The following is a 25120-nucleotide window of genomic DNA, read 5'->3' as shown; positions in this document are numbered from 1 at the left end:
ATACTGAACGGGTGAGAAGAAAGTTTAAGAATTAGCGTATAATTTATAAAATATAATGTAATTTTAGAATAATAGTAGAATGAGAATTTTTCTCATATTGTGTAAGTGCATCCAGTCGTTCAAATCAGCTAATGTACAAATTATGTAATTGATAAAAAAAAGTTTTAGTCTGCAATTCTTTAACATGTAATTTTTCAGATGAGTTTTCTGAGCTTTTGGTAAGCTAAACGGATACAGGCAATATACGTATTTGAAAACAAATTTAAATTATTTTTTATTCAATATTATGAAATTTATTTTTTTAGTGAAATTGCATTATGTTATTTATTTTATAAAAAAAAACAGATTTTATGAATATTTTTTCAAAAAAAAAAAATTACATTAAAAATAGTAAAAACATTATAAAGTAAAAATTAACAAAAACATTTTTTTTGTGTCAAATATTAAATCGAAAACTTTTATTAAAAAATAATTAAAATTTAATTATTCATAATTCTTTCTCATAAGACAAAATTATGTATGTATGTATATAATAAAACTTGAAATAAAAAAAAGGGAAGTAAATGAAGTAATCTTGACAGCTGTCACTAGTTGTCAAACTAGTTTATTTAAAATATGTTAATACAAGAAATTTAAAAAATAGCAATTACATATTACTATTTAAGAAAAATACCAATATTCAAAAACATCAAAGTTGAAAATTTGTTATGCTACAGCAATATTAAAACAAAGCTAAGACTCTAACAACCTCTTGTTAGATTGCTTTTATACTCCAAGCTATGTTTATTAATGCAGTGACCTATGTCTGCACTTCTACCTTTGTCAGCACTGTCGTTGTAAGATAATACATATTTAATTAAAATTCAAAATTTATAAAATTTAAATTAGAATTAACCATTTTCCTCAAAAACATTTTCAATCGCAGCCCAGCCCGTTTTTTTTGTTATTCCCGTGATATCTTACCATATTTTTCTCCCAAAGAGTTCACGTTTCTCCAAAATCACTACTCGTACATTTTTGAGTAATTTTTGAGTTTAAAGATCAACATTTTCGTATAAAAAATTTATTCCAAACATGATATATTTATGCATGTACATATTATGCTAAAAATACACCTAGATTTAATCTGGAATTAATCTAGATATAATCAATTATCCAGTTTAAATACACACATAGATATATGTCCAATTGGTGAGCGAATATATTATATTTACGTTTCTATTATGTAAATAAACTAAAAAAGCAATTTAGTGATAGCCAACAATTTTTTAAAGTTTTTAAAATGCTTATTTTTTATTTATTATACAATCATTAAATATTTTACATTTTAATAACTAAAGACTAGATTTAATAATAATTAATTTGTTTTTTATTTTTAATGAAAAATAACATTTCGATTTTTATATTAATTGCTCAACAACTTTTAATACAACCAATCCCATTTGGAGTAATGAATATCATTATCAATAAGCGTATTTGGTGTATTTTTAATATTAATTTTTCTTAAAAATATTCTACGATTTCCAATTGGTTGAACTGATCTAAAATTATCAACTAAAACTGAGCCTTCTAACGAGCTATGCAAATGACGGAATTTAGAAATCTGAAAACAAATAATAAGTAAAAAACTTAATACACAATGTTATTATTAAATTAATTTTGTTGCGCTTATAAAAAGGTCTAATAATCATTTTTATATTATAAGATGACAAAAGATTGAATTTTAACTTTCAAAATTTCTTCTTAAAAAAAAATTCAAAAAGTAATTATTTCCCACAGATTAATAGTATTAAAAGATATCTTCTTTTATTAATTTTGCTAATTGCATTTTATAAATGAAGTATCCAGATCTGTATATTGACTATAACTACAAAGTACTGTTAGAATTGTATCACGATATTTAGGCATTTTTAACGAATAACAACAGTCAAGCAAATCAATCTACAATATTTTATACAACTGTATGTTAATTTATCCTCTCCATAATCACGGACGTTTTTGTTTTACAACAGAATTACTCAAAAAATAGTATAAAACTACTTCAAAGAGACAAAATTTTTGATTTCTTAGTTTTTTCAATATTGTTCAATTTTTATTGCATAAATTCAGGCGTACAATTAACAAAGCTTTTCGAATTGAGAATTGCATTTCATTTCAATAACTTTAATGTTATTTCATCTCAGAGCTATTTCTTAATGAGAGAACTAATTTTCTGTTATTTTGAAAAATTAATTATAATTTTTTCTCATATTTGTTTTTAAATATTAAAATAATTAAATTTTAAATGAATACAATTATATAACTGACAATAATCAAATTTTTTATCGAAAAAGCTCTCTCTTCCTGTAACGAGCCCATATTATAGTGCATAATGATAAGCTAGTAATACAAGAAATATAATATTTAAATCTTAATTAATCTCTATAATTTATTACGATATTAACAACTACATGTAATGTAATTGTGAAAAAGCTAAAATTATTTTTCATAAGAGAGAAAATAAAAAACAAAAAAACAAATTAAATGTTTAGATTTGCGAAATAAAAATGAACAAATATTTTTACAATAAATAATAAGATTTAAATTTTGTATTTGTTTTTCAATTTCATTCATAAAATTTTATGTGAACAACGTGACGACGCTTTCATATTACACACCAATAAAATAAAAAAGCAGTTTTATTAATTAACCGAAGCTTTTTACATATTTAACATAAAAACTTAAATTTGCATAAGCAATCAAATTACGATATGAGTTTTTATCATAAAAATATGCAGAATAGTTATTATATTGCAAATTTATGACTAAATGAACTGTTATAAAAATTCTTTATTATTTGGTTATTTAACTTGTAGATAAACGATAACGATTCGTGAAAATATTTACCTGTGATGTTGATATCGGTATTGGATCCGGAAATAATACCCATGTGACAGCCTCTGAGCAAGGAGGTGTTGTTAATGAACCTAAAAATTATTAAAAAATTTTTTTAATTAATTATATAGCAATAACTAATAGCAAATTTATTGAAAAACTGAATAAATAATTTTTAGATTTTTTTTTATCTGAATATACATATGTACATATAGAATGTATCCATACATTTCATTTCATAATAGATATTTTTGATTTGTTTTTCTTGAACAAATTTGATTTATTAATGAAATATAGAAATATAACACTAACGTGTTAAAATTATAAATAAATACAACACTATTTTAGGTATTCATTCATATCCATATGTGATATCTTAATTTTAAAATAAATTAGATAAAATATAATAAAGTTAAGAATATTTTAAATATAAAAATAATTCAAAAAAATAAAATATTTTGTACCTCTGTATGTATAAAATCTATTATCATCAATATTTGCAAATAAAGATGAAAGTGCAAATGTTGAATTTAATAAAGTAAAATCCTCTGGATTTGGAATTTTATTCAAATTCTTAACAATTTGATGTAATTGTTCACCTTCATTTTCATCTAACTATATTTTAAATAAAAATAAGAAATAATATTAAAGATATTTAATATTTATTTCTCATATAATAATATTACCGCATAAAAGAATCCTAAAACAGCAACACCATCTGAATATTCGAGAGCCTCTCCAAGGCTAGCATATTTTTTATTTCGATGAACAATATGCATTTCCATTGCATAACGTATATCATTGATTAAATGTTCAGCACCACGATTATTTTTATCACCCCAATGAAAATGTAAACTTTCTATTTCATAATGTCCTTCAAGTTTTCCACCATAAATAAATGGTAAAAATTCACCCATTTCAATTTCTGTATCTGTTAATCTTGGTATATGTAATATAACAGTATGACCGTTATTAACTAATTTTAATGGAGCTGGTAATAAATTATGATAACCAACAAATTCTATAGCTGGCATTGGAATTGGTATTGCACGACTTGTTGATAATGCAATAGGTGATTGCATTTTACCTATAAATTTATTATAATTATATAAATAAATAAAAATTTTATAGTAATTATAATTTTTTTTTTTTAAAAATAAAATTACCAGCACAATGATTATGTTTTTTAGACCATCTTCTTTGATCAGGGCGATTATAACCAAATCTATGATCTCCAATTGAATTGGAAATTTCTATAAAATAAAAATAAAAATGATAAACAATCAAGTTTAATAAAATTTCAAGATAAATCATGGATTTTGAAATGAATTGTGAAATTATTATAGCTGTATATACTTGTAAAATAATAAGGTAATCAGACCATCAAAAGTTAAAAAGTGAAGGAATAGGTTCTACTAAGTTATTTTTATTGTAATTTGGATATTTTGTTGAGAAACAATATTTTACGATATACGATACGTGCCTAAATAATAAAAAAACCTAAGTTTAAATATTAATTAGTTTGTTTAAACATCCTAACACACATATATTTCTATAATATCAAAAAAGTCGTAAAAAGTGATCATGTAAAACAGATTTTATTTTAAATTTACGAAAATCAGGAAATTGGATTAATACGATTTAACAATTTAATAAATGTAAGCATATATAAATAATCAAAGCGTTATTAAAAAAAAACTTTATTAACGAAAATTGAAATTCCCCTTGAATTGTAATTATGGAAAATACCCTATAATTAAAAAAAAAATACACATATCGTTTCCAACGTATAAACTTCATGAAAAGTTTTTGAACTAAATTATTATCTGAGAAACTTTAAGCTTTTCTTGACCGTCTCACGGTATTTCCTAATTTCTAACTTTATTAATAAGTAAAACATTTATGTAGTGTTAAATTAATGAGTAATACCGATATTGCATTATTGCGAATAAGATTGTAGTGCAATTGTATAATTGAGTTTTGTAATTTTTATTACAATTTAAAGTGGGAATTAATCTTTTAAATTGAATAAATATAATGACGTTTATATTTCTTTTTAAACTGTCTTGAACGCTACCATTTACACTGTAGTTTTAAAAGGAATCTTAGAAATCATGACTTTCTACATTTACATAACAATATCGCTTGGTTATTCACATTTTTTTATTTATACATGATTTTAAAATTGTTCTTACAAAGCAGAAGATACTGACGTAAATGTACTTGCCAAAGATTTATTTTTGAATTTTATTTTAAAGTTTGCAATTAAGAAAAAACTAAAATATTTTAAAAAAACCAATAAATGACCAAAAATAGTGGCCGTTTAATTGTATTTAGAGTATACAAACTGAAATTTGAAATAAAATGAATTTCATTAGTAAGTATGTGGTTAAAAATTGATAGCAAAGTCTAAAAATAAACTGGTATACTGTCTGTATTATTATTAACTTAAAATATAATATAAACCATGAGTTTAAATATATTTTCGAATTATTATATAATTTTTACACGAAATTTTCACAATAATTTAGGTTAGCGTCAAATCTATTCGATAATACAATTGAATAAGATTTTTAAATGAATATTGAATAGTTCTATTCAAATTAGTTTGCATTAAATATTATTATTATTCCAAATTCTTGTTTTAGATTCATTTCTTCATGAATTAATTAAGCTTTAGGAAGCAGGTTACGACTTCCTTTAATTCGTCGTATATTGCTTACTTAATTATTTTGCTTATATGTTGCTTATATTTAATAATTTAAGTCATGTTCTAAGTATAATATTTCTTCAAATTTTCAAAATAATTTAATCATATTCTTGTATATTTAAAATCAATAATTTATTTTATCTATAAAATTTATTTTATATTGATCATGGTACAAAAATAAAATTATCCTAAAATTAAGTTTATGCTTTTTGATTCTTTATAAATTTTCTTCTCTATAGGATTAAAATGCTAAGACAAAATATGTACACATACGTATTCGTAAATGGTGAATTGTACGAGCCAAAACGCAAAAAAATGAGTCCATTCTCATTAAAAATTCTCCCTATCTATAAGTATAAGTCTAAGTATTTATAACAATTAGGAGCAAAATGAATTGCCAATAACTTTATTTGCTGTTTTCGGCAATTTTATTTCTTAGTCCAAATATATAGAGAAAACTTATATATTTAATAACAAAAATACAAAAACACAAATAAATTCTTCTAATAACTTATAAGCAAAATCAGAATTTTTGAAACTGAAGTGTTGTGGAAAAACGGAATTCCATTTTACTCCCAATTTTGTTTTTTTTTACTTTAATTTACATAATGAAAATTTTTAATGGGTGGATTATTATTCTTTTGTGTTGGGACTCGTATATATTCTTAAACTTGTTTTAATAACTCAAATATGAATAAAAATTATTCAAATATCTTAAATATATTCCGAATTAAAAATTCTGATATTATTATAAAATTTTAGAAATTATATAAAGCACAAATTATTAAATAACAATAACGAAAAATAGAAAAACAAAAAAAGTCAAAATAAAAAAGATAATTTAATTATTACTGTGCTTGTACATATATATATAAATGTATGTATATGTATATGTATATATATATATATATATATATATATATATATATGCATAAAAATTCTTATATATCTGGAGTTGAATATTTATTTACGCACCTCTACGGCATAAATTTTAAATTTCAAATTCTACGTACAGTGCATTCAAGAATACGATAGCACAAGAATTAAATTTTTTAAATCGTACAACTTTAATTAGCTAATTGGTATTGACTTTAAAGTTTTAAAATATTTGAAAACCACGTTTGCTATTAATGCCATATATCCATACGAAATTATTTGCTATTATTAAAAAATATTTTAAATTACACAATTCTATTTGAAAATTTTCAAAATAAATTAATTTTATTCTGCCAAGCTCTTACATTTTATTTTACTTTTAATGTAATTTTGTGAAATCACGGTATTATTTTTTAAAACAAATTTGCTATAAAACCGTTCTAAAATTTTGGAAATCTTAAAAGTAATTATAAAATTTTAAACTAAATATTATTTGTGCATTTAAAATTATTATTTAAAATAATAAAATTTGCCAAATGTTTTTAAATAAATTTTGATTTTGCGAACTATTGTATAAAAGCCTCTAATATTATCTATTTTTAACACTTATTGGTATATATTTTACGTAACATACATAACATTGTTTTCAATACTTTTTTCAATATTTTATCACGTTTTTCCAAAGATAATAAAAATTTATAAGTATATTTAAATATTGTAATTATAGTAATCAAATATGAGTAAATATTTCAAAGAACCTTTATCGTATATATTTTTTGAATTTATTCATTTTTGCATATTTAAATAAGCAATTTTTTTTTTGAATTTTAACACTTTAGTAAAAAATATTTAAAAGGTTTTTAATAAGTTGACTTTCACTTTCCTTAACAATTTAAATGAGAATTTTTTGTAGGAGTGATAAGTTTTGTAAACAAACAATTTTGTACACTAATTCTTAAGATATTCTTAGATTGTGTCACTTAAATATTTATGTATATTAGAATATTCACATGTCATAAAAATAAAATTTGTCAAATTTGTTATCTTTATTTAAAATTTAGGAAAGGTTTATGCAGATAACAAAACATATACTAATAATAAATACATAAGTAATGATTATATAATAACGATTATGTTTTAATTTGACGTGATAAAACAGCAAAAAAATTCGAACACTTATGTTTCTTCTTCTTCTTCTTCTTCTTTGCCTTTTCCCACCTATCTGGGGTCGGCCCTCCTAGTACGCAATCGCCAGGTTGTTCTATTTTGGGTTGTCAATTGCTCTAGTTCGTCTCGTTGCATTTCCTTTGTTATATTGGATAACCATGTAGCCAGTGGGCGACCTCTTCCTTTGGGTTTCGTTGGAATGTTAAGCACCTTTTTAACAATGTGATCTTCTGATCTTCTCATAACATGGCCATACCATCGAAGACGCGTTTCTCGAAGTTTTTCGCTTATGGGTGCAACCTTGAAACTGCCCCTGACGTGAGTATTTTTAACTTTATCCAGCCTTGTAACTCCGCCTGCCCATCTAAGCATTCTCATTTCATTTGTGCTCATCTTTTGTTCATGAGTTTTCTTTATTGTCCAGCATTCCGAACCGTACATCATAGTAGGTCTTACCACAGATTTGTATATTCTACCCTTAGTTCTGATTGGCATTCTTGCATCGCACATTACTCCAGATACAGATCGCCACTTCAGCCAGGCACTGTTGATTCTACTGGTAACATCGTCATCAATCTCAGCTTTTGATTGAAGCACTGAACCAAGATACTTGAAACGATCAACCTTGTTCACCATATCTCCTTGAATATAAATTTCTTGCTCGCTTTCTTCTCCGTTTTCTACATCTTTTTCAAATTTACAAACCATGAATTCTGTTTTGCTCCTACTGATTCGTAAACCATTATTTTCCAAAGCTTTTACCCATTTGTCAAAATTTTCTTGTAGTTTTCCTACATTATCAGCAGCAAGAACAACATCATCTGCATATAATATGCACCATGGTGTCGGCATCTGTATTTCCTTGGTAAGATAGTCCATTACGAGATTGAATAGAAACGGGCTTAGAGCCGAGCCTTGGTGTACTCCTACTTTCACTTCGAAAGCTTCACTTATACCTGCCTCACTCTTTATTTTCGTACTTATTTCTGCATACATGTCACTTAATATATTGATGTAAACTTCAGGTATATTATGGGCCCTAGCTGCTTGCCACACAAGTCTCCTCGGAACTCGGTCAAAAGCCTTTTCAAGATCTATAAATAGAAGATATAAATTTTCGTTGTTCGATCGATGTTTTTCCATTAATATTCTAATTGCTTGAATGGCGTCAGTTGTTGATTTTCCTGGCACGAAACCAAATTGATTTTCTGTGACTGCTGTTATTTGCGAAAGTCTGTTGTTTATAATTCGCTCCCATATTTTCAAGGTGTGTGACGTAAGTTTTATTGCTCTATAATTTCCACATTCGCCCACATCTCCCTTATTCTTGTAAAACGGAATAAGAAAACTGTTTCGCCAACTGTTTGGAATTTTGCCTGTCTCTATGATGGTATTAAATAATTTAGTTAGCCATGCAGTGCCTACTGCACCTATCTCTTTCCAGATTTCAGCCGGTATCTCGTCTGGACCAACCGCTTTGTGGTTCTTCATTTTCATAACAGCTATTTCGACTTCTGCCTTTGAAATCTGTTCTATTGGTCCATATACTGGTGTCATTTCCGGCAGCTCTTCACTTGGGAATTCTTGATTTAGGAGACTCTCGTAGTATTCACGCCAACGTAGGTTAATATCCTCATTAGATGTTAGGATGCGCCCACTTTCATCTTTTATGTATTTGCTTCTTTTTATATCTATAGTTGATCGATGTCTATTTTTGACTATTTTGTAGATCTCATTTTTATTTGATGCACTATCAATATTTTCATAAAACTCATTTCTGGACTTGGCCTTGGATTCGGCAACTTTTCTTTTGGCGAGAGTTTTAGCTGCTTTATATTCTTGCAAATCCTCTTCAGATTTTGTCCTTTGCCATTTTTTAAACAACCTCTTTTTCGTTTTTAATATAACTTTTATTTCTTCATTCCACCAAGTGGTGTCCTTGTTAGTACTGATTCCACCTTTTGCAACTCCCAAGCTTTTCCTCGCCTCATTGACACAAAAGCTTTCAAAATTCGACCACATCTCCTCTGCGTTCTGATCACCTTCCATATTTCCGGAGAGATACCGTTCTGTTTTTTCTATTAAAACCCTTCCCTCTAGATTCTTTAATTTTTTCCATTTGATTCTCGCCGTCTTATCTGATGTTGTTCGGAAAGGTTTTACTAGTTTAAATACAGATACTAGTAATCTATGTTGATTTGTTAAAGCTTCTCCTGGTATAACCTTGCAGTCGGTGAAACTTTTTACAAGCTTTCTATCGGCTAATATAAAATCTATTTGAGTCGAGGTGTTGCCACTTTTATATGTTATGAGATGCTCATCCTTCTTTTTGAAGAACGTGTTTATAATAGCAAAATTATGGGATATAGCGAAATTAAGAATATCTTCTCCTTGGGCATTCAAGGAACCGTATCCAAAACAACCATGGATTTCTTTATACGTGTCACTAGTTGCGCCAACATGACCATTTAGATCACCTCCAACATATTTCGCCTCTTCTATAGGGATCCCCTGTAAAAGACCATTGAAGTCTTCCCAAAATTCCTGCTTTTCTTCATTTGAGCATCCCGACTGTGGTGCATATGCGGATACTATATTTATAGGAGATTGGTTTTCCACTGCAAGTTTGATTGACATAAGGCGGTCAGTTTTTCTTTCTACTTTTATTAGCCTTTCCTGAAATATTTTATCAATAATAATAGCGACACCATTTCTTTTGCTTTCACAGCCGTAGTATATGAGCTGATACCCATTCCCAATATCTCGTGACTTAGACCCCTTCCATTTCGTTTCTTGTAGACAGCATATATTTATTTCCCGTTCCTTAAGGATGGAACTTAGTTCGTTACTACGTCCCGTAAGAGATCCTACGTTCCATGTAGCCAATCTAATTTTAGATATTTTATTTTGCAATTTTTCAATTTTGTTCGAAATTTTGTTGTTTTTTCTCTTTCGAACACTTATGTTTACTAAACAAAATATAAGTTTTAAATAAAATTATTTACAGATACGTATAAGTAAACAATATGTAATTTTCACTTTTTGTTTAGGTATATTTTTTTCATTCAAATTATGGACTATAAATTTTTTTGATTAAAGTGTTTGACATAACCTATTCGGAATAAAATATCTATCTACTTAATCTGTAGTTTTCTTATTTAAACATAAAATATTATTAATTAATATTCTCTTATTTTACTATTTGAAACTATTTACTTAAAATGAGGGTCAAATTGTTTGAAATATTTTTTACATCTTGTTTTAAATCTAATTTTAAGGTTTTTGATTTAATATTTTCCTCTGGTTCTAGCATTATTTTACAATTTTATTATAAGCGACAATTTTCAAGCTAGAGAATTAGTGTTTTTGCACAAAAGAGACATTTTTAAGTGCTTATTTTTAGTTCAATAATTCAGAAGTTGTATTTTTTGATTTATGTCACCATTGGAGCAAATGATCTATATATTTTTTTTAAATTTTAGTAAGATTCCTTAATTATAGTACAATACTACGTAGGAAAATTTAATGTTAATAAAAATTTTAATTTAATGTCAATAAAATTTTTTGTTGATTTAGAAATTAAATTAATCATAATATATTTATAATTATTTTTAACAATTTTCTAAATACCCACATTTTTATTATCGTAAATTTTAATTCTATATGCACGTAAATTATTATAATAGTGAATACACACTGCAGTAACGATAAATGTAAATAACTACATATATACATATACAAATATAATGCATATGGAAGACATTGTAAATTACGATAGACATAAAACATTATATGTGTATGGATGTGCAAAAAAATTTGTATGCACATACATATACACATGTATGTAATTAATTTGTTGAGGAAACAAAAAAAATGCTTATTTTGAAAAATAAAAATCACATTTAAAAAAATTTTTTTTTGTACACATCTACTTTTTTACATAATTGTATTGTTATCTATGTTATTTAAGTAAAATTTTTTTGCAAAATAGTACTTATATTTTATCAGTTGAAGCACTTTAATAGATTTATATAGAATATGAATTGTATAAAGCCTAATATATATGTACATAGGTAATAATTAAATTTTTACACTTAAGATTGAATTATTATTGTACTTAACATTATTATTATGTATAAGGTTAAATTTGTAAAATATAAAATTTCCAAAATGCACTACAATACTAAATGCCGTGTTACTGACATTTTGGAAGTCAAGGTCTATATATTTTATTTACTAGTTTTATCCAGTACTTGTAGAAAATAATTACTTCAAAGTATGGTTATAGCGAGTAGTTTGCAAATAGATTGCTATTTAGTATTGAAACTGAACAATGTTAAACCGGAACAAATATGCGTAATTCCTTTGGACAACTATTTCTCAATATATGAACTAGTGTACCCCCATTATGCAGCTATAGAGTGTTATATAGGTTTTTTTTTTTTTTTTTTTTTTTTTTTTCCTTTTTCTACTCCCTTTGGGAGCATAGGGCATCTACAAAGCTTCGCCATCTGACTCTGTTTTGCGCCATTTCTTTTATTTCTGACCACGATTTTCGGGTGCCCCCCACTTCTTTGTTCACAGATCTGCGCCATGTCTCTTTTGGTCTGCCTACTTTCCTTTTACCCTGTGGGTTCCATTCAAGGGCCCTTCGCGGGATGTTACTTACTGGCCTTCGGAGTGTGTGACCTATCCAGCTCCACTTCTTTCTCTTGATCTGGGCGTACACTGGTTCCTGCCCCGTTAAATCCCATAGATCCTTGTTACTGATTGTTCTAGGCCAGAATATTCTGCATATTGTTCGCAGGCATCTATTTATGAAGGTCTGCACCCTATCTGTATAGCTCTTCTTAATCAGCCATGTTTCGCTGCCATACAGGAGCACCGATTTTACGCACGCGTCAAAGATTCTAATTTTGGTGCCCCTTGCCAAGTTTCGTTGCCTCCAAACCGCCCACAGTCTTCCGAATGCCATTCTAGCAAGTTTAAGTCTGTTCTCTATGTCTCTTTCAGCACCCCCATCTGTAGTAACTATACTACCCAGGTAGCAGAACTCGGAGACATCCTCTATGGTTTTGTTATTTATTTGAAGAGGCGTTGCTGTTCTCGCATTAATTCTTAGGCATTTCGTCTTGTTTATATTTATACGAAGACCAACTTCTGCGGCATTTTGTTCCAGGCTTCTTAATTTTTCTTGCATGTCGTTGTGTGTGTGTGTGATGAGAGCTATATCATCCGCATATTCTAGACTCTCCAATCTATCTGTGAGGTTCCACTTTATTCCTCTAGCAGTGCTTGTTGTTTTCTTCATCACCTCATCAAGCACCACATTGAACAGGAGGGGAGAGAGTGGACATCCCTGTCTGACTCCTGCTCGCAGCTCTATTGGGTCGCTCAAGCGCCCATGATGAAGCACTGCCAATTCCGCTTCCTCATATAGTGCCTTGATTAGGTTTATTATTTTCTGGGGAATTCCTCTAGCTGTCAGGGAGCGCCACAATGCTTTTCGGTCAATCGTGTCGAAGGCCCTTTCAAAGTCAACGAAGGCGACGTATAGCGGTGAGTTCCACTCAACTGACTGTTCTATTATTATTCTTAGCGTGTTAGTCTGGTCGATACAGCTTCGTCCCTTTCTGAAGCCCGCCTGTTCTTCCCTGAGGTCCGCTTCTATTTTACTTTCTAATCTTGTGTAGATTATGAGTGCTAGCACTTTGGCAACAGAGTTTAGTATTGTGATGCCTCGCCAATTTCGGCATTCTGATAGGTCACCCTTTTTTGGTATCTTTATTATGATGCCGCTTTTCCAGCCTCTAGGTATACTTTCTGTGCTCCATATTGTGTTCAGGATTGGAAGCATAGTGTCGGCTATTGTGTTAGCGCCTGCTTTCAGGAGTTCTGCTGGTATTCCATCGAGACCTTCTGCTTTGTTATTTTTCAGTTTTTGGATAGCATCAATTATTTCTCTTTTGCTTGGCAGGCCCTGATTTACTCTGTTGGTGTTGCCGCTGCCCTCCTGTGGACGCTGTTCTTGCTGATACTGCTGGTCGTCACTGTTGACCTCCCCGAAGTATTCCTGCCATCTCTGTAATTGTTCTTGTGTGGATGTGAGTGGCTATATGTGTGGATGTTATATAGGTTTAGGTACGCTTAATTATTTACTCTTACTAGATAAATTGTTTATCAAAGTGCTATACTAGTTCGAAAAAGAGTTTTGTACTGAAAATATTATTTCTAAAAAAATAATTATTAATTGTAAATTTAACCAATAATTCAATAATTTTATACCATTGAATATTTTAGTTAATTCATAAATTTTTTATCTTAATTTTTAATATGGTTATAACTTGCAATGCATTTAATTTTAAACTTTTCGAAAAATATTATACAAAAAAAAATCAAGTTTAAATATTTACTTAATTATTTAACTAAGTGTTGAAAAATTTTTTAAAAACTTTATACCCACATATGAATATTATCTATACAGTGACTATTAAAACGGTGTGACTGTTAAAAGAAAGTAATAATTTGTACTATATATATGTATGGTACACAATATTATCTGTACGTACATATAAATATGTATGTTTATTTATAATATTTTTATTATAGCTAATTACATTTTATCACAAATTTTTAGCAGAAACTTTAAGAGACATGTTATTACTCGTATTATCAATTTCGTCAATATTTGTGTATGGTTTAAAAAATTTTCATATACATATTATTTATAAAAATTAAGTTGTTATACATAAATTATAATGCAAAACATCTGTATTTAATTTATTTTTTACATTACATAAATTGGTGATTGCAATTTTTGTGTATTGAATTTATTACATTCAACATATATAAAACCATATGTACATGAATGTATAATATATAAATAATTGTTATACTATATAATTGAATAGAAATTTTTAAATAAGTATATATACATAATGTCAAACATATTCATAAACTTAAACCTTAAAAATGAATTTCACATGTTTACTGTATTGATTTAAAGTCAGATGATTTATTTAGCATTCTAAAATCAATATTTTATATGACACTTTCTTGATTTTTTTGGGATATTTGGGTACAATTATTGTTCTATTAATTATAAGTTGAACTTCATAGTGATTATTTAATTTTGTTTTCACAACTCTTTTTTATTTAAATTATTATATATTTTATTATTTCATTTTTATGTCTTTTATTAAGTACCAATTAAAATTTTAATATTAAATACTAAATTTTTATATTCTTTTAAATTTAATCATTTAAATTTTGAATTCTATTAAAATTTTCATAAATTAATTTCTAACAATTCATACATTTATGTATAGAATTAAATTTTTCTCTAACTTGAATTTTTTAACTAAATTTTTTTTTTAATAAAATATTTTAATTAATTTTATTCGACTGTTTTTTCAATTATTTTTAATTCAAAAATTTCAAATAAATATTAATAAAGAGTCTAAAGCACTCTTAAATCATAGTATACCGTTAAAGAAAACAGAAGTAATTAATTTATATTTTTTAAATTTATATTTTTTAATAATTGTTATTTGCATAAACATTTTGTAATGCCACTTTATAATATATATGCGATCATCTTATTTTAATTATTATTATTTTTTCTAAAATTATATTTACCATATAGAAAATTAATTATAATATTGAATGCCTATATAAGTGCATTAAAATTAAATGATCTATCTGTATAAGAACATTACATTTATATAGTTAGCGTGTTTCTATTACCTGTTAAGAGTACAATTAAAATCACAATTAAATTATTAATATAATTCATTTTTTTCATTCTTTTATTTTATTTATAATATTAACGATCAATGTCTATTATAATTATTATTTTTTTTTTTAATTTAAACGCTAAACTTATGAAAAGTTATCGCGATCACGATGTCTTATCGTATACTAAAAGTTCTACTGTTATTCTTAAAAAAATATATAGCGAAAAATATATTAAAAAATTGTTAACTCTATGCTTTTCTTATATATTTTTTCTTTTTTGTTTTTATATTTTATATTAAACATTAAATTTCTCGGATTTTTATATATAGTTATAAGTATATACAATGTTGTTTTAGCTATAATATTAAAAATATTCTATTTACAACTACTACTTGACACAATATATACATCAATAATTATATATATACTTTCAATATATTGTTTTGTATGTATGTACATATTCATATAATGTACATGCTATAAATTTAAATTAAATACACAAACGTATGAAAATTTTAGACCCGAAATTCCAAAACCTTTTTTTTTTGAATATGAAAAAAAAAGAGCGTATATAAGTACCCACTTTAAGTAAATAAATTATGCAAGAAATTTTGAGATTTATAATAACAACTTTTGCAAATATTGACTCGAATGTATAATTTTTGTTTTTAGTTCATATAATGTATGTATATATAATTAATTTATAACTACATTTATATTTGAAAATGAGTTTATAGGTGTTATGTTGAAGTGTTAACTTTAATTGTTTTAATATGTAAGTATATATACTTAAGTTTACAATTTATTAATATTAATAATTTGCATTTAGTTATGTGATGTTAAATTTTTTCTGTAATGAGCATGTATATATTTTAAGGACATTATTAGAATTGTGGTATTGAGTAATATTCACTTTGATCCGAGTTTATTATATTTTTATTATTATTTTATTTTTATGAATTTTCTTGTAATGTATACTTCGTTATACAATATATAATGTTTAAATGAACTTTAACTATAGTTATAATTATAAATAGTGTTAATAAGAACTTTACACCCACATCCCATATACAATTATTTATATTAAGTTCCTTAATCTGAATATAAGGAAAATTATTAATATAATAAAAAACGTAGAAATTTTAAATTCATTTCTAGTATTTGGGGATCATAATGCATACCAACACTTGTATATGCGTAGTAAATGAACCTAAAAATGTTATAGCCTATAAATTCCGGAAAATACTCCTTTACTTAATAAAATAATTGAAAAAAAGACATACTATCGCTACAATTTTACTACATATATAAGAATTTTATATTATTAATTTTCCGCTTCATTTAGAACAATTAAGGAAGTAGAAGAATCTCAAAAAAAAAGAAGAAAGTGGTTCTTATTGAAAGAACAAATCAGCTGTAATATTCAGTTTCCTGAATTTTCCACAATTCATTTAAAAGAAAATTAAAAAAATATATATTATATATTTTCATATACATATAGCAAAAATAAATGAACGGTAATAATAAATAAAACAAATTAATTACCTTTTTTTTTAAAATATAAAATAAGAATTATTTGTATATTAAAAATAGTTAAGTATAAAGTTTAGTATATAAAATTTTTACGTTTAAAACATGAATATATTTACATCGATAATTATTTGTATTAATTAATTTTAATTATCGTGTCGAAAAATGAAAAGTAAGTTCTAACTTCAATGGAATAGGCTGTTGATCTTAAATTTATTTAATTGTCAATTATGTTTTATTTATCGGAAAGTTTTACAAAAAGCAAAATTAATAAGAATAAATTGGTGTAATTACCATTACACCATTAATTTAATAATTTAATGATAATGTAATGACTAACCTTTTTATTAGAGTAAAATCAAAGACAATAAAAAATGTTTTAAATTCTTTGGTAAAATTGACTGGAATATAAGTATGTTCTATTATTTATTGATATAAGATTATGTATTATCTAGTTGTAGTACATATTATAAACTCTATATAACGCACATAGTAACTAAATAGTTATTTGAACATAGTATGTATTGGAAAGAATGAATTAAAATACTTACTATTTGCAACACATTTTTTTTTTTGTGAATTAAAATTAAGGATTTAAAAACACATTTTAAATTTTAATTATCCTTTTTTTTCAGTGAAATTCACTTGGAAATGAGGTTTTGTTTAGAAATAATTATAATATTCATGTTACTAAATTTATGTGCTCTTTTTTATATTATATAATATTATGTTTGCGTGTAAATACATACATACATTATGTTCTTATTTATGTGCTAACAAAATCGTTCAAAAATTTAAAATCAGAACGAATAACCGTGCACATGTATGTACTAACGTACATATATACATATTAGAATATAAAACGTGAAAACTTTGGAAGAATAAATTAAGATATTTCATTTCGTATTCAATTAGCGATTAGGTAATAATATTATTTACATTCATACATACATACATATGTATGTATGTACATGCAAAATTCCTTCATTATTTTAAAATAATATTCTAAAGAAGATTTTAGAAGATTTTATATCTCCATAATCTACATTTAATTATTTTGATTACCTACCCGTTTCGTTTTTTTTTTAGAGAAATTCTTATTTTGGAGATATTTTATTAAGAATTATTATTTAAAAGCAGTTAATCTATTTCTATAGCCATTTATTAATTGGTAATAAAATTATTTTGAAAAAATATTTCAAGGTCTTTATTAATGTTTATTCTATTCTAAACATCAATATGCAACATGAATTCGAGGACTGCTGTTACAGTAAAATATCGAATTCGAGTGAAATAATTTGAAATGCTAAACTTATATTAATATAGTACATAGTTGGTGCCTCTTGTAGTTTAAATTTTAGTAATTCTCAAAGTTGCATGTACGTTCGTACTTGTATAAATTTTAAAAATGTTTACTTTAGTACACGCGATCAACATCATTTGCTTGAGTTAGAAAAACCGAAAAATTTTCATTTTATTTTAGATAAACATTCAACTTTCAAAATTTTTGAAAGTTAACGTATTCATATTGGAACGTATTCATAAACGTTCACTCAACGTATGTTCGATTCGGAATTAGAAATTGAAGTCCATTTTGCGGTACATTTAAATCGATATTGTTAAATATAACTTAAGCATGTGCCAATTTTTATTCTTCGGCAACCGCATGTCACTTGATTTTAGGAATTTTCTTTATAAACGTCGAATAATGTTTTATATTCCGAAAAAATTTATTTTTACAATTTCTAAAGTATTGAACGTGAACATAAATTAAGTTATCATAGCTCTATCTGTTTCATTTTTTAAAAAAAAATAAACACGATAAGACCTGTAGAAATAGGCGACAATAATCGAATCAAGAGTATATTATGTAAATGGTTGAACTAAATCGGCAAACAAAGCCGATTTTGAAGGAAGATCGTTTTTGACACATGAATAGCCAAAGCATCACAGCTATTTACGGCGCCTTAGAAGTTTGTTTAACCTTATATTTTGAGTGTTGGTGGCCACACATTATGTAAACCGTCACAGAAATTTTTGACTGCCACCCAAAATTGAGAAACAAAGAAAAACGCGAATGACTGTGGTTACCAAAATTTCTTTGGTATTGATATTTTGCTTTCTAACATTCCAAAAGAAAAATAAAACAACATCAGTAAATTTTCGTGTTGTTACATAAAAAATGTTATCTAACAGGTTCTTTTTTTTAAGAAACTTTTTAAACGATACTCAAGTCTTTCAACGAACAAACCCTTTTTGGCAGAAATATAAAAAATTTAAGAAAAGTATACGGATATTTGTTTGTAAACAAATCCAACATTTAACCATCATAATTTTTTTCAAAATCTTACATATGTAGCTCTTTCTTTTCAAATAACTGCTTGAAATTTAAATACGTCAGTTTAAAATAATTTTCTGAACCTTTTCATATTTCAGTCAAATTCAAACTGTAACATGCCTACACTCTGTCATATAAAAATTTTGAATAACCTAATACATACCTACGTTAGTGGCCTTACTTAATTATGAAATTTTTGAATCACTTAGATTTTCAAAATTAATTTCAAAATTTTTATTAAATAATGTATATTATTGATAAAGATGGAAAGTTCTAGAGTTTCACCTGAAAAAATGTAAGAAACAGTTTTTCTTTTTAAATTTGAAATATTTAAATTGATAAAATTTAACAGATCTGGATTAATGCCAAATTTAACGTCTTCAGAAGACTTGCAAACCAATTCCTTTGCTGGAAGCCCTTATTTAAGTTTGCAACAAACTTATCTAGATTCAACTGGGTCTAATACATTTCGGTATGCTGCAGTAAAATTTCTGTTTTTGTTGAGTAAATTTTAAAAAACATCATTAAATTTTAAATTATTTTAATTAAAAATTTACATAAATTAAGTTTGTGCAGTTTAATGCAACTATTGTCATGTATAACTTAAAAATTTTAGATGCGAAGAAACTTCAAACAGTTCAAATATTAAATCATTTGATGAAATTTTACGTGACATTATTGAAACATCAAAATATCATGTGAATCAAACACAACATCAATCACAATTATCTTGCAACGAAACAACACATTATAGTTGTAGCAATGTAACTGAAGGTTTTCACGAATATCCATCATATTCGCAGCCTTTAAATTTGTATTCTTCTCAATATAGTTCTGCAGAAATTGGTAATTCGAAAGCATTTTCAAATATTAATCCGAATGATAACTACGAACGTTTGATAGACACGGTTCAAGAAGATAATGGTGGAAAAGAGAACTTCCAAATTAATATTGCAGAAGCAGACTCAACAGATGCATGCGATTATAGTAACTCAAATCATTTCGAAATATTACGAATGAAAAGAAATGAATTTTCACAACAAACTACTTTGCTACCCCCGTTCAATTATTTTCCAACGTCTTACATGAATTTACAACCCACAATGCAATATACTAACCAATACATAGAACCTCAATCATGTAATGTGCCTTCTAATATATCATCTTCGGAAATATCTCGTTATCCTTTTTCATATAGCAAAAATAAACCAAAAGTGTTTTCACCAAAAATCTTACCTTCTTGCGGTATCAGTGAAACAAATTTGTCAAATGGCGCAATAGTTAAAACCAAAAGGACTTTTTCAAACACAATGCCACCCCCATTTTCAGTATCAAATTCGTCCGCATTTAAAACATATCGGAAAAAAAGTCAAAAAAATATAGTTTCAAATGCAACTATAAATTCTATAGAATTACTAAGGGCACAACAAAGCAATGATAACAAAGAAACAATAGTGCTTCAACCAGCAAATGTTTTTATTGGTAATCTAGAGAAATTTTAATATGAAATAAAATATTTAATTTTTTGTAATAATAGAAAGAAAAACTTAAATTATTTAATAGTTTCACAGGAAAGCGTTCGTTCAGGTGAACCAGAATGGATAGTAGAAAAAATGTATGTAAGTCCGGATTTGCTGAGTGTAAAACCACCTTTGCAAACAGAAAATCTGCTTGAACAAGCAAAGGAAGCAGCTTCTGATATATTGTTCAATGTAGATTTTTCAAGTCTCGATACGAGTAACATTATAATACCAAATATTCAGATAAAGGGGCCCCTCCACAAAAACAGAAAGCAAGAGTTAAAAGTGTTGCAAGAATATGAGATAACTGATAATGAAAAAACATCGGTAAGTAGTGTACAAAATAAGACAATTGTTAACTACATATTTGCTTTACAAATCAAAGCAACCAATTACAAAAAATTAAAACTTTTTTAGGAAACCACTGTCTTGAATTCAACTGAATTAGGACAGAATCGTAATATTGAGAATAATTCTCAGATCGATTTGAAAACTACGCAGAACCTACCGGATCAAAACAATATTAGTAGTTTGCATTCGTTTGATGGTGGAGCAGTTTTTATTAATAACAAAGAGCTTAAAGAAAACGATCATTTAAATGATGGTGAAATTTCAGAAGATAGTGCACTTGAAAAAGACTCACTTCCCACCAAATCACTTAAATGTCACAGATGCAATAAAACTTTTAAATACAGGTACACATTGAAGCGACATAATAAAAACTATCATTTACCTTCAAGCCCAACTATATCTTTAAATGAAAGTCTTCGACACAGCGATACAATAGAATTAATAACTCCATCAGTAAATCATTTTTCTACAACTTCAGGAAATTTAATTGATGAAAAGGAAAAAATTGAAATCAGCAATAACTCTAAAAAACAAACAAACAACATTTCAAAAGGGAAACAAGAAAATTCAAAAAGTTCTGCTGAAAAACGTTTCAAAAAAGATATTTCTGAAACAATAAGCGATAAAAACACACTTAATAATAAAGAAAAAAACGATAACAAAAAAAAGAAACGTAAAAATTTATTTGATTTTGTAAATAATGAGGGTCAAACCGAAAAAAAGTACCGGAAAGAAGATGAAAAACGAGTAACCCGATCGCGTATGATATTATTTAAGGAATAAACGCATTCTGTGTAATTCAAATATTGAAGTGTTTTTATTATGAAGAAGTTATTAAGAAAATTAATGTTTTTAGTTGAAAAAAAAGTTTTGTACTTTTCTGAATAGAAGCTACAAACTTTCTTTAAATTGCTTTAAATGCTATTTCATTTTTGGCGAAAAATTTTTGTTTTATTTGAATGTATAATTTATTTAGTAGTAAATAGAATTTTAATTTTTACAATTATTGCTAAAAATTTTTTTTTCTAAATGTTTTATATATTTAGTTTATTATTTTAAAATTTGAAACAACAAAAAATAATGTTTGCAATTTTTGTAACCACAAGTTGATAAATTTATAAATTTAGAAGTTAAAATTTTCAGTTTATATTTATGGCATGAAGTTTTCTTTTGGTTATTTAATGTACTAATTCTCTGAATTGAAAAGATGTGCATGATTATGCACATACGTTATATTTTTTTTGATTTATGAATTATCTTAAATATATACATAATGAAGATCTATGTAAATGAATTAAAAGTTATTTGAAAATTAGTTAAAGTTTTTAATTTTATGTATTTTGTTTAAGTTGGTATCTGTTTTTGGCATCCTTGGCAGGTTGGTTTAAATATTAATGCTTTGAATTTTTCTTTGAATTCTCTTTCTCATTTAGAAATAGAAAAGGTAGGTGCATTTATAATAGGTAGGATTTTAGAGATTAAAAGGAGTGGATGTCCAAAACATTGCATATGGGCAGGTATGCACCTACATGCGTTATATGCAGCACTATATCGGTTTTAAATATATGTAGGGACTACATTATGTATTACACACACACATTATTTTAATGTCAATATAATGTGTGTACACATCTTCTTTCAGAAATTAACATTTCCAAATTTTCAAATATTTCAACACTTAATTTGTATGTTGGTATTTAACTTAAAGTAAAACAATTGGTAAATGTTCTTTGAATTTAATTTAAATGAACTGAATTGTATTATCGTATATAGCATTAAATTACATTGAATAATTAAGATATAGATAACAACATTGATATATCTAATGGAATTGGATAAAATTAATGAGTGCCGAAAGCCAATCTATTGCAAGTAAATTAACCACGTGAGGCTATTACATCATCTGGGCTAAACATACCCTGAAAATATTTGAAAATTTGAGTAAGCAAATTCGAATAAAATGTCAAGCAATGAACCTTAGCACGCCTCAAGATTGAATCTTTGGAAGCATCATATGGATGGTCTTTCGAAGGAATCTCTAACACAGCTGGAATGGGTGCTGTATGTGCATCAATAACGTGACGAATTAATTCAGCATAATTTTGATTTATAAGAATGATATCGATGTCATCTCTTTTCAAAAAACGTTTAAAACAATCTTCAATTTCGCTGACTGCCGTATCTAAAAATAATTTTCTTTCTTTAAATGTCCATTCATAAATTTTCTTTAATTACTTTTGTCGACGACCATGAAATTTGGATGTCGGTTTTTGTTTATTTCTCCTACTCCTCCAAGAAGAAATCCAACACAGGTATCCTATGAAGTGATACTTGAAAAGTTTTTTATATTAAATAATTTTAAATACACTACCTCATCACCAATTACTGATAAAAGTTTACCCCGAGCTGCTGAATGTAAAGCCATATTTCTGTTATTATATTTGTATTACTTTATTGCGAAGCGAATTTCAAAATAATTTTCGTATAAAATATTTTGTCACCTGACTATGACATTTTATTATTAGTGCATATTTGCAAAAGTAAAAAAAACCTGTCATTTATTGAGTTTCTCAAAAATTTATTTTTTATTTATTCCCTAGCGGGGAGTAGAAGAGTTCAGACACATGTTACGAAACACTACTAAGAATATAGATTATTCTTTGATTGAAAAACTTTTCAGTATTGTCGAAAACAAAGTTTTGAAATCGCCTGAAAACTACACTTAAATCAAAAACCAAACGTTTTGAAGTTTTGTTTTTGTGAAATAATAGCAATTTTTTTTTACAGTTCGGGCTACAAATTTCAATAGTTTTTATAAGATATCTAATTTTAACTCAATTGTCATAATGAAAAGTTGTATAAGCTTTGTGTCGTATAATTTTTTAGCAAGAATTTTTTGACAAGTTGTATTAGATTTAACATATACTTTGACGTTGTCAAAAAATGACTGTAATATTTAAGTTATTTTCCAGTTTCTAACTGCAATTTCAAGATATTTTCTAACTTCTGACTCGCGAAGAGAGCTATAAAAAGCCATATTGTTACTATCCTTAAAATCGTAAGAGAGTAGACTTTTTGCTAATACGTTAAATCAAATCGTTCGAATATTGTCAAACAAAGCCACTGGCAATTTAATACAATAAAAATAAATTATGGCAAAAAGACTACTTGCAGTGTAAAACTTAAAAAATTTAAAAAGTGAAATACTAAAACTACTTTATTAGAATGCATCGAAATTGTTGTGAGGTAAATTATGGAATAAAAGCAGAAAAAGAGATTTTCTTCTGTTTTTATTTCAAGATATTTAATTAATTTTAATTAAACATAGAAGGAAACAATTTACAGAAATATTTAAAACAAAGTAAAAGGCGGTTAAAAACTATAAGCCGAAAGGATATTAAAATCGCAAATTTAAAGGATATAATTATATTCTTACACTCCAAAAATGGATTTAAGCAACGATAGAAATACTAAAGGAAAGAGCATCTTGAAAAACGAAAGAACCCAAATTTTTTCTAGTTGTCTTTTTTTTGCTCCGAGTGTTGTCAAAGTCGTAAGAGAAGCGTATTTATTTTATATTCTTATCTGGCCTCTACTATAAAGTAAATATGTGTAATTTGTAAGAAGGATAAGTTAAAATTTTTTTTTAAAAGTAAAAACTAAAAAATATTTCAAAATATTTTTTCATTTTAAATATCTGTTAAAAAATCAAATTTAAACAAAACTCATTATTTTTTTTCTCTTTGAATAAATTTATTTTATGAATTTAAAAATTAAAAGTTTTGTTAAAATATTTGAAATGCAAAAGAAAACTTTCTTTTATTCGGAATAAAATACTTTTTTTTTTTTTATTTTTCGCTAATATATTTCGCTAATTTTCTTCTCAGAAGAAAATCAGCTTTGATAAAGTGTGTATGTAGCGCACGAAATATATTAGCGAAAAATAAAAAAAAAAAGTATTTTATTCCGAATAAAAGAAAGTTTTCTTTTCATACCAATAAAAAAAAAAAAAGAATT

General features: G+C 26.2%; 3 protein-coding genes across 3 annotated transcripts; 1 reads left to right on the top strand and 2 right to left on the bottom strand.

Moving 5' to 3' along the window:
- Positions 1-1352: 1352 nt before the first annotated feature.
- LOC129614506 (carbonic anhydrase 2-like) lies at positions 1353-15522 on the bottom strand. Its single transcript, XM_055529145.1, has 6 exons — positions 15374-15522; positions 4041-4127; positions 3561-3961; positions 3339-3489; positions 2887-2966; positions 1353-1603 (listed from the first exon to the last, which is right to left on the bottom strand). The coding sequence occupies exons 1-6, from the start codon at positions 15429-15431 to the stop codon at positions 1424-1426; spliced, it is 957 nt and encodes a 318-aa protein (XP_055385120.1). The 5' UTR covers positions 15432-15522; the 3' UTR covers positions 1353-1423.
- Positions 15523-19384: 3862 nt separating this feature from the next.
- LOC129614532 (uncharacterized) lies at positions 19385-22263 on the top strand. The gene is made up of 5 exons (XM_055529183.1): positions 19385-19527; positions 19585-19704; positions 19849-20714; positions 20796-21079; positions 21170-22263. The coding sequence occupies exons 1-5, from the start codon at positions 19496-19498 to the stop codon at positions 21884-21886; spliced, it is 2019 nt and encodes a 672-aa protein (XP_055385158.1). The 5' UTR covers positions 19385-19495; the 3' UTR covers positions 21887-22263.
- Positions 22264-22823: 560 nt separating this feature from the next.
- LOC129614530 (V-type proton ATPase subunit F) lies at positions 22824-23633 on the bottom strand. The gene is made up of 4 exons (XM_055529180.1): positions 23475-23633; positions 23339-23420; positions 23080-23285; positions 22824-23022 (listed from the first exon to the last, which is right to left on the bottom strand). Exons 1-4 carry the CDS (start codon positions 23526-23528, stop codon positions 22981-22983), a joined length of 384 nt encoding a protein of 127 aa, XP_055385155.1. The 5' UTR covers positions 23529-23633; the 3' UTR covers positions 22824-22980.
- Between the last annotated feature and the right edge of the window lie 1487 nt (positions 23634-25120).

The sequence above is a fragment of the Condylostylus longicornis genome, unplaced genomic scaffold (genome assembly GCF_029603195.1).
Source record: "Condylostylus longicornis isolate FDR11 unplaced genomic scaffold, ASM2960319v2 ptg000110l, whole genome shotgun sequence".
In the NCBI taxonomy this organism is placed as follows: domain Eukaryota; kingdom Metazoa; phylum Arthropoda; class Insecta; order Diptera; family Dolichopodidae; genus Condylostylus; species Condylostylus longicornis.
This window is presented reverse-complemented; position numbering and strand designations above follow the sequence as displayed.